This window comes from Xyrauchen texanus, chromosome 36 (genome assembly GCF_025860055.1).
Source record: "Xyrauchen texanus isolate HMW12.3.18 chromosome 36, RBS_HiC_50CHRs, whole genome shotgun sequence".
Lineage (NCBI taxonomy): Eukaryota > Metazoa > Chordata > Actinopteri > Cypriniformes > Catostomidae > Xyrauchen > Xyrauchen texanus.
This window is the reverse complement of record NC_068311.1, coordinates 4,511,352-4,528,848: the sequence shown is the minus strand read 5'-3', so window position 1 is coordinate 4,528,848 and position 17,497 is coordinate 4,511,352. Positions and strand designations below refer to the sequence as shown.

Below are 17,497 nucleotides of genomic sequence, written 5' to 3'. Positions count from 1 at the left end.
TCTATAAAGTCTTAGAGTTATCATTGTGTAGTTTGGTTAAATATAATTGTAAATTGTGTTTAAAAGTAAGTATCAATTAGACAGACCATTAGCAAGCACTTAAAACAATGATAATGTGTCTTGATTTTTCAGAACCACCATGTTAGGTAGCACAGAAATATGCCATTTTTTACATTCATGACTGTTATAGCGCCACCAAGAGGCAGAGGTGTAAAATTTTTTTTTTGATGTGTCCTCAGATTGATATTTACATACTAAATTTAAAAAATGTGTTGATAATATTTCATTCCATTCAAGAGTACCGTTGTGATGATTAATCAAAAGTTCAAACTTCTTTTGATAATTATTGATATTGGGGCTCTTTAGAATCGCTCTTCACTGGTTTGGTTCCGATCGGTCGAACGGCCTAGGACTAGTTTGACATAGGGTTTTTTTTTAATTATCTTAAATATTTAACAAACGATTCACGCGAATGTTATTAAGGCAAAGTTGTTCAGAATGAGGAAATCTATCATATGGTATTAATAGTGTGTGTCTGAGGGAAATACAGCGGTATATACAACTATTTATATGCATGAAAAACACAAAAAACAGCCTCCAATTTCTTTCAAATTTTGCAAAGACCTCTTGGGCCAAGAGATAAATAGGCCTACCATGTTTCATTCCAATCTGCCTTTTCTAACCCTATCTAACAGCTGCTAAAAGCTGACTGGTTGATGGTGGCCATGCTTTTCAAGATACATCTCTGGAAAAAAAAAATCTGGATTTACTATTTATAAGTATGTGTTTGAGTAAAATGAACATCACCCCCAGATCATCATCGATCCTCCAGGAATTGCATAAAGTCACCCAACAGTAATGTGAAAGACTGGTAGAGAGCATGCCAAGACACATGAAAGCTGTGATTGAAAATCAGGGTTATTCCATCAGATATTGATTTCTGAACTCTTCCCAAGTTAAAACACCAGTATTGTTGAATATGAACTTGTTTTCTTTGCATTATCCGAGGTCTGAAAATACTGCATCTTTTTAATTTTTTAATTTTATTTTGACCAGTTTCTGCAAATAAATGCTCTAAATGACGATATTTTTATTTGGAATTTGGGAGAATTACTTTACAGAATAAAACAGAAATGTTCATTTGACTGAAACATACCTATAAATAGTAAATCCAGAGAAACTGATAATTTTTTCCAGAGCTGTAGAAGGCTGTCTTCTTAGACCTTGATGGCACCTTGGACAAAGACACTGTATGAAAAATTTCAAGTCGATCGGACCATGGGTTCCATAGATAGAGCCATTTTTAAAAATTAGAATAGCGCCACCAGGAGGCAGAGGCACTCATTTGTGTGTATGTGTGTGTGTGTGTGTGTGTGTGTGTGTGTGTGTGTGTGTGTCCTCAGAATGACCCCATACATATGTGTACCCAATTTGGTGATAATATATAATTCTGTTCATGAGTTATAACAGTTTTAGTAAAAGTGGGCATGCACACTATATACGTTTTGGCATACGTTTTGGCATACTGTTTGATGATGAATCAAAAGTTCAAAATTCCTTTGATTAATTTTCATATTGGGACTCTGCTGTCACTTGTTTTGTTTCAAGATTCTAGGCCTTACGGTTTGGTCTGCACTGTCAGTTTTAGGGCAGAATGATAATAATCCTTACAAATACAATATGGTTTCAGCCATGGGCGGACTTGGAAGAGAATCGGCCCTGGATTTTACATAGAAATTGGGCAGCCCGTTTCATCTTATCGCCGCCCTGCGGCCGACCCACTGGGAAAAGTCCCGGTTCTCCCTATGACCAGTCCGCCCCTGGTTTCATCCCCCTAATGAACAACAGAGCACTAAACACAGTTACGTTTAGTCCACAGCTGCAGTTCTTCCCCAGTCCAGTGTGCGGCGCTGCAAGCATGCACCCTCATCGCGTCTGAACGCGTCTCGAATCTCATGCGGCCTCATCGCAATTATTCATTTTACACATGTTTATTTTGGTCCATGAGAATACATCTAGAGGTATATTGAATTAATAAAGACCATGGAGATGGATGCGGTGAACGCCTTTAACGGGGAGGTGAGAAGCAAGTGATTTATTGGCATGTTAGGCTGTTAGCATTAGCCGAGCGCTAGTGTCTCCAAAACAATCGTTGTTTTGTGATTATATTTGAGATTCATGAAGGGAAATTGGCCATATTGCCGCCTTTTGACGTTCTAAATTCAAATAAGAGCTCGCACATAGTGAATGACATGTAGGATGTGCAGAAATTAATGTGAATTTTGTTTGTTTGTTTAGTGACCTCCACCTGTTCGTGCTGTCAGACTTGGATGCATTAAAATTCGACTTGGTTTATGAATTAGTGGACAAAATGCGCTCATATGTCATATAACTCTCGAATTAACGATATAGTCTATGTATGTGGTTTATGTACTCTTGGACTATTTGTTTGTTATATAGAGAATAACAGTTGCGCCCCCTATTGGATCAGATACTTGTGCAACTTTATAAATTATTTTATTAATTCTTGTAATGGAGGAAAATTTCCCTAATTTAATTCTTTATTTTTTTTTGGTTACAAATGACGTTATTAGCATAAAAGTTTGTGCAAAACCCGATGATTATGATATAATCATGATCCTGCATGTGAATTTTCACAGAGCATCATGTGAAATTGCTTTTTACATTTTGTCATACAGTTTTCAAAATTATGCAGCTGGATAATCACTAGCACGCAAGCAACAGTGAGAGTGGAGCAAGCTATTTTATTTATAAGATGTATTTCGCACCTGTATTCCACTCTACATCTTGATGTAATCCTTCCTCATGATCATGCAGCATGTTTTCATGAGCTGAATGGGAGAGTAAACACTATTAAAGCCATTCACGCATCACAAGCTGATCAACTATTTAGCCTTAAATCCTAAAACGTTATTTCCAGGGTTCATTTATATGTTGAATACACTGGGAGGGTGTACCTGTATGCTGGGTTTGAAATCTCAAGGATCAACAGTGGTGTTTTCGTTATTAAATAACATGTTGTTCTTAATGCAAAAAGAAACAAATGAAACACTGAATGAAGGCTGTCATCCGTGCAGCCTGACCGAAGCAAAGCGGGCGCGTTTATTCGCACGATTAACCGAAAGTGAAGCGCTGCCGGCTTGTGATGCACGAATGGCTTGCGTGTGCTGCACGAGTTTGTTGGGTATACTGCAGTCTGTCACATTTAAACTATTTGTTTAGCCTCCCTTTCAGCTCATGAAAACAAGCTGCATGATCATGAGGAAGGATTACATCAAGATGTAGATTGGAATGCAGGTGCGAAATACGTCATATAAATAAAATAGTCTACTCCTCTCTCCTCGTTGCTAGTGTGCCAATGCTGGTGCCAGTGCTATAGGTTGCCGACCCCTGTACTACGTCATCGCGCTACGGTCTGCACCAAGGAGTACTTGGAAATGTAAAGTGTGGGTGCTGTTATTAATGAATAAAGATTTAACTTTCATTTTAAAAACGATCTAGTCATTTTTAGGCATGCAATTTATTTATAAAGCACAGTTAAAATCAATGGACTGTTGACCAATGCGCTGTACAATACAATAAGTAGAGGAGAGAAAAAAAACAATAACAAGCTTAAGTATAAATACATCAAACAAGCATACTAAACAAGGGAACAAACAAATCTCAGCTCACGGTTAATTAAAAGCCTCATAGAACAAACAACCCAGTTTTTATTGTGGTATTATTATGAGCAGACTAGTTTCTAGTGAAGGTGTTTCCTCTCATTTTAATATTCGAGATCATGGATGAGAATTTGGTGCACTTTGGTTGTGAACTATCTGTTTTTCGGGGTAAATGTGTTCACATTCCTTTGCTCCTCTTTCCTCCCTGTAGATGTTGTCCATGATAGACATGACACCCCCGATCTCTCGAGCTAAAATGATGTCTGTAACCAAAGCAGGAATAAAAGCTATTAAGGTAAGTTAAGGGAGGCATTTTGTTTCCAAGAAACTTATTGTGCTTTATTGTCAACGGTTATTTGAATTGTCAGTTTCATTTTGAATTGGGAAGACTTTGGATAAATTCTGGATATTTCTGAAAGATAATAATAAGCCGACAACCTTTACAGTCATGTTAATGCCTTGAACAGTGTTTTTTATTCAGGGATGTAGGAAAAAATTGTTTAAAAATCTCATAAACTCAATTTTCTATTTGTTAATTGTGTTTCTTTGACTTCTGGCACTTTTAGCACTGTGGATTTTATAAAGTAATGTCTCATTAAAAAAATTCTCACACTTTTTTTTTTAGTTGTCTACTAACTAATGTCTAAAAATGTATGTACATGCATCACAGGAGATTTGTCATTTATGTATACACAGTATATATAAATTCTTCTGAATGTCATTATAAAGGATTAAAAAACATTCGGCACACTACCATATCTTCAACAATTTTATTGCAATGCAAATTTGAATTGTTTTTGCAACTTTGCAAGCTATGGTAGTGTTCCATTTTTGTAATACGGTGTTACTATCTAGTAGATCTTCTCTGTTTTATGATTTTTGTAACATGACAATAAAATTGCTACCTACATGTTGGTTACACTACATGACATTGGTGTACACAAATATAAATCATATTTGAAAATAAAATTGTTTCACTGCTTGTTTTCTTTTCTTATTGATTCATATAGATAACAAATAAAAGCAAAACATATACACTCAGAATCAACATTTAACCCCCACTATTACCCCTCCCAATCCCCAACCACACCCTCTCCCTCAACAACATCCCTGTGGTCACACATGATTCTAGACAACAACAAAAATCACACATTTAAAGCTGATTTTCTCTCCCCACTGCCCCTTCCCAAGAGCCCTCCAAAAACACCAAATATCTGCCCCATTTCCCATCAAACAAATCCCAGTTCCCCAGCCTTCTACATGATGCTCCACGAAAGCCGCCACACTCCCCATCTCTGTGCACCATTCTTGAAATGAGGGGGCTCCAGCCGACTTCCATCCCCTTAAAACAATTTGTCTGCCGATCATGACACTGGTTAGAACCAGTGTTAGTGTTTATCCCCTATATTGATGACCGCCCATCTCCTAAAATACAGAGTCTGGGGCCAAATGAAATTTGAGTGCCCAATACATCACACATAAAACTCAACCCTCAACCAAAAATCTTGAATCTTAACACACCAACAAACAACATGGGTTGTGTCTCCATATTCTGATTGGCATCGCCAACAGGTGGGTGTGTCTTCAAGACCAAGCCTATACAATCTAGAGGGGGTCAGATTGAATCGATGTAAAATCCTGAATTGCATAAGACACACCCTTGCATCTCTAGATGCAGATTTGACTTTTTTTAGAATCCTAGCTCACACTCCATCCTCCAATACCAAGTGTAAATCTTAAACTAAATCTCCCATAATCTCTTGAGAGAAGCTCCATCACCCAGACTCTGAATTAACAGGGAGTAATTCACTGATGCCTAATGACCTTTTCCAAAATAAAAAATCACCACTCACAGAGTGTCTGCTGCTTTAGGGAGGTGTATACTATTCCCAAAAATATTACAGAGCAGGTGGCACATCTATAAATACCTAAAGAACTGAGATCTGGGAATCCCAAAATGTTGAACCATATTTTCAAAGGATCTCAACACTCTTATATAGGTCACTGAGTGTAGTAACCCCCCTCACAATCCTCTCTGTCCAACAGAATGGGGACTTATTAATACATAATTTTGGGTTCAGCCATATGCTCGAGGCAACATTTAAATAAATGTCCGAACTAAACACTCTGGACACCTTTATCTATAGCTAAAATAGGGGCAAGAAATTCCTGTTCTACACAAAACCAGGGAGGTGCTCTCTCAGGTGGAAGCGACCAATGAGCCAATTGTCTGAGAACGATTGCATAATAATAAAACTAAATCTTGGGTAGGCCTAGCCCACCTTTGTCATTCGGGCTATGTAACTTACTGAAATGTAATCTGGGACATTTACCATTCCAAATGAAGGACTGCAACATGTTATCAAATTGCTTGAAATAAGAGAGGGGAACATCTATAGGGAGAGATTGTAGCTTGTAGTTGTTTTGGAATACAATTCATTTTAATAACATTAATCTTTCCAATCATCGATAAATGTAACGAAGCCAACCTGCCCACATTGCTCAAAGTTTTTAATTAAAGGGTCAAAATTAACTACATCACACAAATTTTCTGGGAATAAAATATTTTAAGTTTCAACCGTTTATGATGGTTAGATTAGTCTGAGAAAAATATTGCTGATGCAATAAAACAAACATATAATATCAAAATTGAACGTCTTAGTGGACGTATTTCTGGGGGATGTGGACGTTAAGGGCAGCCCTATACTAAGAAAACTGATAAATACACAAAAATAAATAGGAGGTTTATAATTAGAGATGCTCCCATCAAGGGCACGACATCGCTTATGCGCATCCCGAACTCAGTGATGTACTTCAGTGTAACCGGAGTGATTCAAAAATGTAAATGTACGATTATTGTGGTTGCGCAACATGTAGTTTTTTCTACAATTTGTTGTGTTCCCCAACACAAAGTATCTGCATCAGTCTCTATTAAAATACAGTCCACGACAATTCACAAATAAACGTTTGGGCTATAAATAATAATGGGAACATTGCCTACAGCAGGTGATTTAAAGTCTGATCATGGCTAAATATTGTTGAATGTGGTGAATATACACAGGCAATGCTTTGAATAATGAGGACGATTTAAGATGAATCTATTCAGGTTTACTCACTTATAGTAACTACACGCAATGCACCACATGCTCTCAACATGCTTAAACAATACAAAAAGTTGCTTCTTTTAATTAATTACTTAAAATAAACAGTGTTGTTGGACAACTAGTGGAGCATCCTGTCCCATTTGTAGAATATAAATTTTTTTATGACTTCTGTCTGATTGTTTTACATCCGTCGTCTACAGTCATTCATTTAAATGCTCCCCAACAGCCGATTTAAGTCACTTTTTTGATGGATTTGTGTGTTTAAGCTTCAGTTTCACATGAATTGAAAGTTCACGTTTAGTTTGATACATTTGGCCATTAAACCACCATGTAGCCACTGTCCGTAACCATAGCAAAAGCTCCAGTACCCACACAGGCACAAGAGTTTAGACTTACAAAATCTTATGAAAAACTCATATATTTTTTTATTATATATTTATACAATTTATCGAATATTTTTGCCATGTGTAAATAAAGCACTTCAAAGTTTTTAACCGTTGATTTTGAATTCTTACGGTTTAATTAACCGTGATATTTTTAATCGCTCTTAGTATAAACCGTATAATCACTACACCCCTACTCGCAAATGATATTTACCTTGAATTTTCTTTGTTTCGTCAAACATCCCTTGTCTCATATTTCATCTTAATCCTGCTCTTCACTGACACTTTTGTTGACTTTGTTAACAAGTACACTAACTTTTAAAAAAGCTTTTTTTTAGGGGCAAAATTGTTTGGTGTGGTGGAAATGATGCCACAACTGTGGGACAGTCGTACATTTTGGAAAAAAATTTATAGAAATCATTCTCACAATAAATATTTATTTGTTTATTATGGTGTGGTTTAGATTGTCATAGTTTAAAACAGGCAATCATTTGTATTTTTTAAAAGATTTTGTTTTATTATAACTTAATATTGAAAGTCTGGGGGGGCCTGGGTAGCTCAGCAAGTAAAGACGCTGACTACCACACCTGGAGCCGCAAGTTTGAATCCAGAGCGTGCTGAGTGACTCCAGTCAGGCTTCCTAGGCAACCAATTGGCCCGGTTGGGTTAACCTCCTCGTGGTGGCTATAATGTGGTTCGCTCTCGGTGGGGCGTGTGGTGAGTTGTGCGTGGATGCCGTGGAGAATAGTGTGAAGTCTCCACACGCACTACGTCTCTGCTGTAACATGCTCAACAAGCCATATGATACAATTCAAATTTTCGCCACCTGGATTGAGGTGACTCACTACTCCACCATGTGGACCTAGAGCGCATTGGGAATTGGGCATTCCAAATTGGGGAAAAAAATATTGAAGGTCTGGGACAAGGCTAAAACAGTAATATCTGTACAGAAAATGTACAGAAAATTTGGAATGTACCAAAAATAAATGATAGCTTTGTAAAAAGTAGCCAATTCAATTTTAATTAGACCTTCATATATCCAAAAGAAAAGCTTGAAATTTGTTTTAAAGGTGCAGTCAGTAACTTTTATATTTTGTCGTCTTGGACTTGCACTGACACCTAGCGGCTTGGATGCAGCATCATTTAAAATCAATTGTTATCCGTTTCAGATGCCATTGCAGCAATATCGTTTTCACAGTTAACTATGATTCCTTAAATCAGTGAGTGAAAGTGTCCAATAACAGGACTGTAACTGAGATTAAGCGAGTAGTATTCTGCTGGTAATGTGATTCTAACATGGCCGCCCCCGTGTGTGGACCCTCTCCATGTAGAATAAAACAGCTTTTATAAGGTTACTGATATACTGAGTCTTCATTTTAATGTGAGTGCTCATGATTTCATACATATATTGCAAAATTACAATTCATGTCTTTAGGAGTACTGAGTGCACCTTTAATAAAAATCAACCCCTGGAACATAAAAACGTTCCAGAAGTTAAAGAAATGCCCTTATATGAAAAGTCTTAAATATATACTGAGCTGATTATTGGTATTTTGTTGTACATGTCAAAGCACTCAGAGTGACCATTTTTCAAATACATAACACTGCCATTTTGGTTAACATTATAAAGATATTTTTCTTTTGTGACTGAGTTTGTTTTTTCTTTTAGCTTTACAAGCATGTTGTTCAAATCGTGGAGAAGTTCATCAAGAGGGTATGTAAAAAAATTTAATACTGTACTGCTAATTGTTCTTTTGGGAAAGTAAAGATTGAGTGTTACTTTCTTATTTTTACTTCCATTAGTGTAAACCAGATCTAAAGGTCGCCGGTCTCTATGTGGTCGACTCAATTATCAGACAGTCCCGCCACCAGTTTGGGGTGGACAAAGATGTGTTTGCCCCAAGGTTTTTGAAAAACTTTAACGCAACATTTGAGAACCTTTATCAATGCCCTGCTGATGACAAGGTACAGAATTCTTACATTCAGTGAAATTCCAGTGAAGAGTTTCTGTGCCGGTGAATTTCATTTATGGATTTTGATCATGTGTTTTCTTTGTTTAAATCAAGGGGAAGATATTACGAGTGTTGAATCTATGGCAGAAGAATGAGGTGTTTGGCATGGACATCATACAGCCGCTGTTAGATATAGCCACAGCTCCAGTGCTTCCTGTCTTAGAGAATGGAACCACTGTGAGCGGTAAATAATCATAAAGATAACATGCAAACATCCACACAGTTAAATGAGAAATTTGGGATCTTCTGTGGTTTAAATGCGAGAATGCCAAAGAAAGGGTTTATGTTAAAAGTGTTTGTTGATTTCTTGTTTTTTATTTCAGTGGTTTATCTATTTGTTCTGTGTAATTCTGAGATTGTCTTTCTGCATTAAGTTGTACAAATTCCTATTACATGTTACTGTGATTGTATTGTATCTAAATTGGATTCAAACTTACAACCTGCAGTGCTTTGATCTGTAGATTGATCTCTGTTGTTAAACTGGGCTGTTTGTAGTTCCTCCAGCTGTGCTGATGGCAGTACCACATCCTGCACCTCTGCCTGTACCAAAGCCTGTACCAGCTGTTGCCACGGTAACAGCCCAGCCCACCATTCAGAACCCAGTGGCCTTTGCTGCTGTCGCCCAGCTTCTCCAGGGCACTCAGGGTGTAGAGGTAGCAACACACCTTACACACTAATACTGCAATGCATTAGTAAATGGAGACAAACTATGAATGTTTTCCATTTACATTAATTCATCGGGTGATTTTCACGAAACCTGTACTCACCTTTCAGCTTTTTTAAGCTAATTTGCCCAAATTGTTTGGTAAAATGTGCACAGTAAATTTAAAATAGTACCAGCACATTTTCTTGACATGTTCCATCAGAATCAACCAATCAGGTGCTTTTACTTCTAAGCTGTTTACAAATAACAGTAATGCAAGTGAACAAAATGTAATTGAGAAACCTCACCTTTAAAGGAGAGACCTATTATGCCCCTTTTTAAAAGATGTAAGATAAGTCTCAGGTGTCCCCAGAATGTGTCTGTGAAGTTTCAGCTCAAAATACCCCACATATAATTTATTATATAATGTTATAAATGCCACTTTTTGGGTGGAATCAAAAACACACTGATTTTGTGTGTCTCTCTTTAAATGCAAATTAACTGCTGCTCCCCGCCCCCATTCCGGATGAGGGCTGTGCCTTTACAGCTCCTGTTTCTGATACTACAGCAACAACAAATCAGAACCAATATGACTGACAGTGTAAATACTGGAGTTCAGACATGTATGTATGAATTAGGGCTGCACGATTTGGGGAAAATGTCATATTGCGATTATTGAGGCTAATTTTGCGATATGCGATTACGATATAATAAACAAATGGTATCATGAGTCAACTTGCATGATTACCAAGGAGAATTTACAAATAGATTACTGATAATGGTGAAATGTGTATTTCTCAACTCAAACATACAAACTAGCAACAACAACCACTATAAATGCACTGTGTTTTCAAATTAAAATAATATTTCTACAAAATTAATAATAACATCTTTGCATCACTGCAAACTTGTTATTTTCTCAATATTACACCTAAATAAAATAGAACAATAAATAAGAACATACACATTTTCATGAAAATAAGATTGTCCAAACAAACGGGGACATTTAAGCAGGATGTAACATATACTTTGTATAAACTCTTTTGAAAAGGAAACTGGATATAAAAGTGTGGTTCACTCAATCAAACCACTAAAACGGTTGTTATTGTTGTTTTTTTAAATGACCAACTGGTATTTCCAAATCCTCTTTCTAAAAAGTTCTACTTATCGCTGGTATCTCTTGTCCGGTGTGTGGATCATTTTCTGAAATCTCACTTTTCTACTTTCCTCTGTGCTGTTTCAGGTGCTGATATAAATTTGTTGTGTTGCCACGTGATGTAGCAACTTTAATTTTACACAGTGCCTCTCTCTGCTCAGTGTCGGTTATCTTAAAGCCAAAATATCGCCATACAACTAGGGTTTTTCCTGGCTCAAAATAAGGCGGAGGTGGTTCCATACTGATCAAAAAAGTGACATTAAAAACACGTAAACGTTGGCTTTGCATTAATACACTCCTAACTGAGTACTAATGTTAATTTTGTCAGCTGATTTTTTTTTTTCTTAATCCTGTGTCAAATGTCTTTTTTAGTTTTTATCATATTTAATCAACTTTATCCTATTTCTATTTATTGTTTTTAGTCGTTTTGTTTGACAAAGTCTGAGCATTTTCTTTGTCATTTTAGTCAATGAAAACTGTTGATATTTTAGTCATATTTTAGTAATATTTAGTCATATTGATATTTTAGTCACTGAACACTGTAAACATTTTATCCATTAGAGTATTATTGATAAGCATTTTTCAATCTTGTTTATCCAAAACCAATATATATATATATTATTGTTGTTGTAATTTTTGTGTTATTTTTCACACAAGATTGATCTTATCATGATGATCTTATGATGATGAAGTTGCGAGCTGCAGACAGCGGGGGTGAAAGACGAGCGTCTCAGTGTTAGAGTGCGCATTAGCCGGCAGCTGATCTCTCTAACCAGTCTCGCTCAGATTGGGTCTCTTCCACAACTGGTTGAAGCAGCTCTGACCGCACAAAGAATGACAGTTTTGGAGTTTGTGCCTGTTTACATGGCACGCTCCCATATTATTTGAAGCTTAATTAAGGATGAAATAAAGCTTTATTGCCATTCTGTGATCCGTTTCTATCAGACACCCAAGCTGCAGCGCTCCTCTCGTCTCGCGTGTCATCGTTATAGACTGGTCATCTTTTTATTAGCGGTATAGAGAATGGGCTAACAGCTCTCAGAGAGAATGGGCTGTCACGTCCACACATGCACTTATTTATTGAATAAAATTGCAGCATTTTGCCATCATATAATCGCACAGGCTGGCATTGTGATTGCGATATGATTAATCATTTTGTATGTTTTGGGGCACATTTCCTTCAAAAACATGAAGACTCTTATGTTCACTTTTACAGCCAACAACAGAACACTTCAAGTCAAGTCAAGTGGTTTTTATTGTCGTTTCAACCATATACAGTTAGTACAGTACACAGCAAAACGAGACAACGTTCCTCCAGGACCATGGTGCTACATAAAAACAACAAAGGACCAACACAGGACCACATGAGACTACACAACAAAATAAAATACCTATATAAAAATGACACTTATGACACTTATGAAGCTGAGACATTATTCTTCTCACTGTATCTGCTCCAGCATGGAAAATAATGGTGGACTGTGTGTAGATCACTCAGGGGAGGATCTATATTAATAGGGTGGAGTTCATCACCAGCCATGGGCGAGGCCTGCTCTAACGCGATGTCACTTCAAGAGCAGAAACAAAATAATAGAAGGCATAACTAATACACGTGTGTTATTGAAATGTTTTCTCATGTTCAGATAACAATTGTGCTATCATACCACATTTTAATTGAGAAAGGGCAGTGTTGGCTCAGCGGTTAAGGCTCTGGGTTACTGATCAGAAGGTCAGGGGTTCAAGCCCCAACACCACCAAGACACAACTGTTGGGCCCTTGAGCAAGGCCCTTGAACCCTATCCGCTCCAGGGGCGCCGTATCATGGCTGACCCTGCACTCTGACCCCAGCTTAGCTGGGATATGTGAAAAATAAATAATTTCACCATATATAGGCAGAAATGTATGTATAATGTGTGACAATTGATCAATTTATATTTTTAAATGGTATAATGTCAAAGCAGAATTTATTATTTTCTTTTTGACATTAAACACAATTTTATAGAAAACAGTTGTGTTTGGTTGCTATATGTAATCATATATTCATTAATAATATATCAATTTATTGTTTTGTTTTAAGTTACAGCAGCTGCTCCAGAATCTGCACCAGAGCAGTGGGGCGGGGCTTTCTCAGCCCAGTGCCCCGCCCACTGAGCAGAAGACATCACTAGCTAAGGTACCACACCTCAAACAGTCCTGAGGTTTGAGCTTGATGCCTCACAACGTTTTTAGAAATCACCAATATTCCCTAAGATAAGGTGTGCTTATCTGGTGTAATATGTGGAAGATCTGCCTTATTTGGCAGTTCATTTGTCCCAAGAGATAAAGGAATAAGCACAGTATAGAATCTTTTATTTAGTTCCTTGCCTTTATCAGACTTTTGATATGACTTTTGATGGGTTCATAGACTCTGCTGGATCGATTTGACTATGATGATGAACCAGAACCAGTTGAGGAAAAGCCTGAGCCACCCCCTGCTGCTCCTATTACCATGTAGGACACCGTAAAACTCTCATATCTCAGTGTTCTCTTACAGTGAAATATCATTATTACTTATTCAGACAACCAATTATTAATATTCATCTGTTTTGTGTCATGTAGAAACCTCCCCCCTGAACTACAGCAAGCCCTGCAAGCTCATCTTCTAAGCCAACTAGCTAACCAGGTATATATCTGTATCAACAAATATATTTGAGCATGTTACAGTTTCTCTTATTTGCAGAGTAAATGCATACCAAGAATAATAGAAATCATAACTGATGCATGTGTGTTATTGAAATGTTTTCTCATGTTCAGACTCAGATGCAGGGCCAGTTGGCATCTCATGGGATACCAGCAGCGGTTCAGGAGTTCTCAGCAACTGTTCAGGAGCAGATATCAGACAACACACCTCGCACACATACTGACAGCAGCACACATCCCTCTAAACATTCGCCCCAGGTACAGAACAGCTTGATCTCTTAAACTTTAGCAGTCATAAACATATCTGCCTAAAGGCCAAAGTATATTTCTCGTATATTTTCTAGACACACGGACAGTCCTCATCTGTGCGCGTCGTAGGCGCCTGCCGTAGACTGTTCTAAAAGATTATCGAAAAGCGGCCACAGGGTCCCATTCATGAAACTTTCGTAAATATGTAAGTAAATTGGGAGGAATTTACACGTAAAATTGACCTCCCCAAAACTTTCAGCCGGTTTCACAAATGCTTTGTACTCCCCAGATTTGTTAGTAAAACATGTTGTAACGAAGTTCAATGGAAAGGAGGCGGCGAGAACCGGCTTGACAATGTAAATAATATTTTAATTAACAACTTAAACAAAAGACAAACACACACATATGACGGACATGTCCGTAAACGATCTCTCTCTCCCACACAATCCTCTGCAGTCGACCTTTATCCCTCTCGGAGGCTTGATTAGCCTAATACGGGACCGGGTGTGTAGGATCACGACCCGGCCCCACCCTCCACCCTGCCACACATGTGTATGTTAGTGAATTCCAAACATTTGTAAATAGGGGGCATGTGCACGTTCATTCACAATTCTCAAAATCCACACCCATGAAAACGCCATATAAGGAAGGCACCAGACTAGCTTGTAAATGCTGTTAACATCTATGCGGAACAGTGAAGAAATTGACACTGAGTGTCTTATGACACTCTTAATCAAACAGTTCAAGAAGTCAATAAAAATGGTTTGACATCGGCTTTACAAACGATTTAAACAAATGATTTCTGCTCGTGTTTCATGAATAAGGCCCATAGTGTGCATGTGTATGTTTAAGCTGACCGAAGCGCTCTTACTCATTTCACATGCAAAGGGTGTGATTCTTAAGGCGCTGTCACATTTACCTTTGCAATGGCGAAATTCTGTGGCTGAAATGCAGTCATCTTATTCGGAATCCACGCAATCAGGAATTCCGCCTGAAGTACTTCCGGTAGTGACAAACTTTCTATGGTTCAACGTTGGTGAACTTTGACACCCGAATTTACGTTGACCAATACGAGGTTGCTTGGTTTGGCAGTGACCTCTGTGTGGGCGGTGCTTCATACAAAGCTACTCTGAATATTCACAGTGTGGCTATGTAGAATAAAAAAAAGTTGCTTGGCAATTTTACTAACATTACAAGTGGACCTTATAATGAAAGAAAATTAATAATATGATCTATTTAAGAATGGCATGTATGTGTGTGTGTGTGCGTGCGTGCGTGCGTGCGTGCGTGCATTGTTTTTTTATCCCCTTTTCTCCTCCAATTTGGAATTCCCAATGTGCTCAAGTCCTCATGGTGGCGGAGGATGAATCTCAGTTGCCTCCGCATCTGAGACAGTCAATCCACGCATCTTATCACATGGCTTAAGCGCGTTACCGCAGAGACATCATGTGTGCGTGTGTGTGTGTGTTGATCAAAATGTGTAATTTAAGTCAGACCTCATTTGTCTTTGATTCGTCGTTTCAGGGTTCAGCTGCTGAGATTGATATCTCAGGGCAGGATGGAAGAGATCGAAGACACAGACGATCAAGATCCAGGTTTGTCTCAATGTTGTGCTTGAATTTAAGTTTTCCGAAGGCAAAGTTTTAATTTAAGTTTTTAATTTTTCTCTTTTGAATGCCATGTGTCTTCAGGTCTCCCCAGAGACAATCGTCATCGCGTTCACAAAGATCACGGTCCGGGTCTCACTCCCAACGCTCGAGGCATCATCGCTCAAGGTCCCGATCCAGAGAGCGGCAAAGACTCTCACCGCATTCACGATCGGAGGAGAGGAGAGCGAGGGAGAATGAGAGAGAGAAAGAAAGGGAGAGAGAGCGAGAACGCAGACAGAAAGGACTTCCGTCCATCAAGAAGGAAACACTGAGCGGTGAGAACACTAAATGTCATATGGTTTTCAGGGTTTTTCCTGGTTCAAAATGAGGCGGAGGTAGTACCATACTGATAAAAAAAAGTGATATTAAGAACACGTAAATGTTGGCTTTGAATTAATACACTCCTAATGATCTGGCAACTGAATACGTGTTCATTTGTTATCTGTTTTTTCTATTTAGTCTTAATTTATTAAGATTTATTAGTCCACATTTAGTCAAACTTATCCTATTTTTTATTTTTTTTTGTCAAGTTTTAGTTTTAGTTTTTTTATTGTTGTCATCATTATAGTGTTATTTTTCACATAAGATTGATCTTATCATGATGATCTCATGATGATGACGTTGCAAGCTGCAGACAGCGGGGGTGAGAGACGAGCGTCTCCGTGTAAGAGTGCGCATCAGCCGGAACATGAAATACCTCTTGGTCTCGACTTCCGCTCAGATTGGGTCTCTTCCACGACTGGTTGAAGAAGCTCTGACCGCACAGAGAATGACAGTTTTGGAGTTTGGGTTTATTTACATGGCACGCTCCCATATTATATGAACTTTAATTAAGGATGAAATAAAGATATATCGCCAAGCTGTGATCTGTGTTTCTATCAGACACTCGAGCTGCAGCACTCCTCTCGTCTTGCGTGTCATCATTATAATTTTATATAACCTCAAGTTACGTTAAATGACATCAAGCGACTGTTCGGGGTGAAAGCGATTTTTTTTATATTATTATTGCAGAGATTTGCAGTTACAAATGACAGTCAATCGAGTTGTTAGTGTTTTCCATGAAGACACCCTCCAGAGTTTTGTAGACATCCATGTGAACGATTTAATAAACTTCAGTTTTTGGTGAACAATATTTTTTCTGCAAAGGCATAGGTGGACACGGCGTGCACACCACTGCTCTAAATGCGCTTCCAAACCAGGATATGGTTTCCTTACTGTTGCCGTGTATGGTACAAAACTGCTTTTCTAACTGTATTTGTCGCTTTATATACTGCACAGAATTCGTTAATACAGAGCATGAATAACCTGTTGTAAAATTGCCTCGATATTTGGCTATTAGTAATGCACAAACTTGCTTTATTATGTCTGTTTGAATATCTCTTATATTTTTTACTGTCAGTTGTTGATAAAAAAAAAAAATGAGGATGGAGGAATCCAAGGGAAAAGTATTAGTAAAATGAAATGTCCCGCTTATTTAAGCATCATTTCAGTGTCTCCTTTGCACAGCTGCATTCCATCTGAGCTCTTTATGTTGTTCAAATTTCATTTATTGATATATTAAGAATAAATCCTAATAATTTAAGATGCACTCTCGTGCATCGAAGTATGTGAAAATTACAGTTGGTTAAAATGGCAGTGAAACATGAATTAGAACTATTATGTCTGATGTGAAGGGGGAGGAGAATGTATGGTAAATGGTCTGCACTTATATAACACCTTTTTTAACCATAGCGGTTACCAAAGCACTTTACACTGTGTCCCATTCACCCATTCACACACACTCACACACCAATTGCGGCAGAGCCATGCAAGGTGCTAGCCTGCCATTTGGAGCAACTTGGGGTTCAGTGTCTTGCCCAAGGACACTTTGGCATGTGGAGATGTGTGGGCCAGGAATCGAACCGCCAACCTTGTGATTAGTGGCCGACCCGCTCTACCA

At 38.0% G+C, this 17,497-nt stretch overlaps 1 protein-coding gene across 1 annotated transcript in view; it reads left to right on the top strand.

Moving 5' to 3' along the window:
- The first annotated feature begins 1,914 nt into the window (after positions 1–1,914).
- Positions 1,915–17,497, top strand: part of LOC127630188 (SR-related and CTD-associated factor 4-like) — a 54,323-nt gene continuing 38,740 nt past the window's right edge. Inside the window, exons 1-12 of the mRNA XM_052107661.1 lie at positions 1,915–2,079; positions 3,895–3,978; positions 8,840–8,884; positions 8,974–9,135; positions 9,237–9,366; positions 9,678–9,835; positions 13,059–13,154; positions 13,386–13,471; positions 13,580–13,643; positions 13,775–13,918; positions 15,434–15,504; positions 15,601–15,833. Coding sequence (XP_051963621.1) covers positions 2,044–2,079; positions 3,895–3,978; positions 8,840–8,884; positions 8,974–9,135; positions 9,237–9,366; positions 9,678–9,835; positions 13,059–13,154; positions 13,386–13,471; positions 13,580–13,643; positions 13,775–13,918; positions 15,434–15,504; positions 15,601–15,833 — 1,309 coding nt within the window. The 5' untranslated portion in view covers positions 1,915–2,043. The remainder of the gene's footprint in view (positions 2,080–3,894; positions 3,979–8,839; positions 8,885–8,973; positions 9,136–9,236; positions 9,367–9,677; positions 9,836–13,058; positions 13,155–13,385; positions 13,472–13,579; positions 13,644–13,774; positions 13,919–15,433; positions 15,505–15,600; positions 15,834–17,497) is intronic.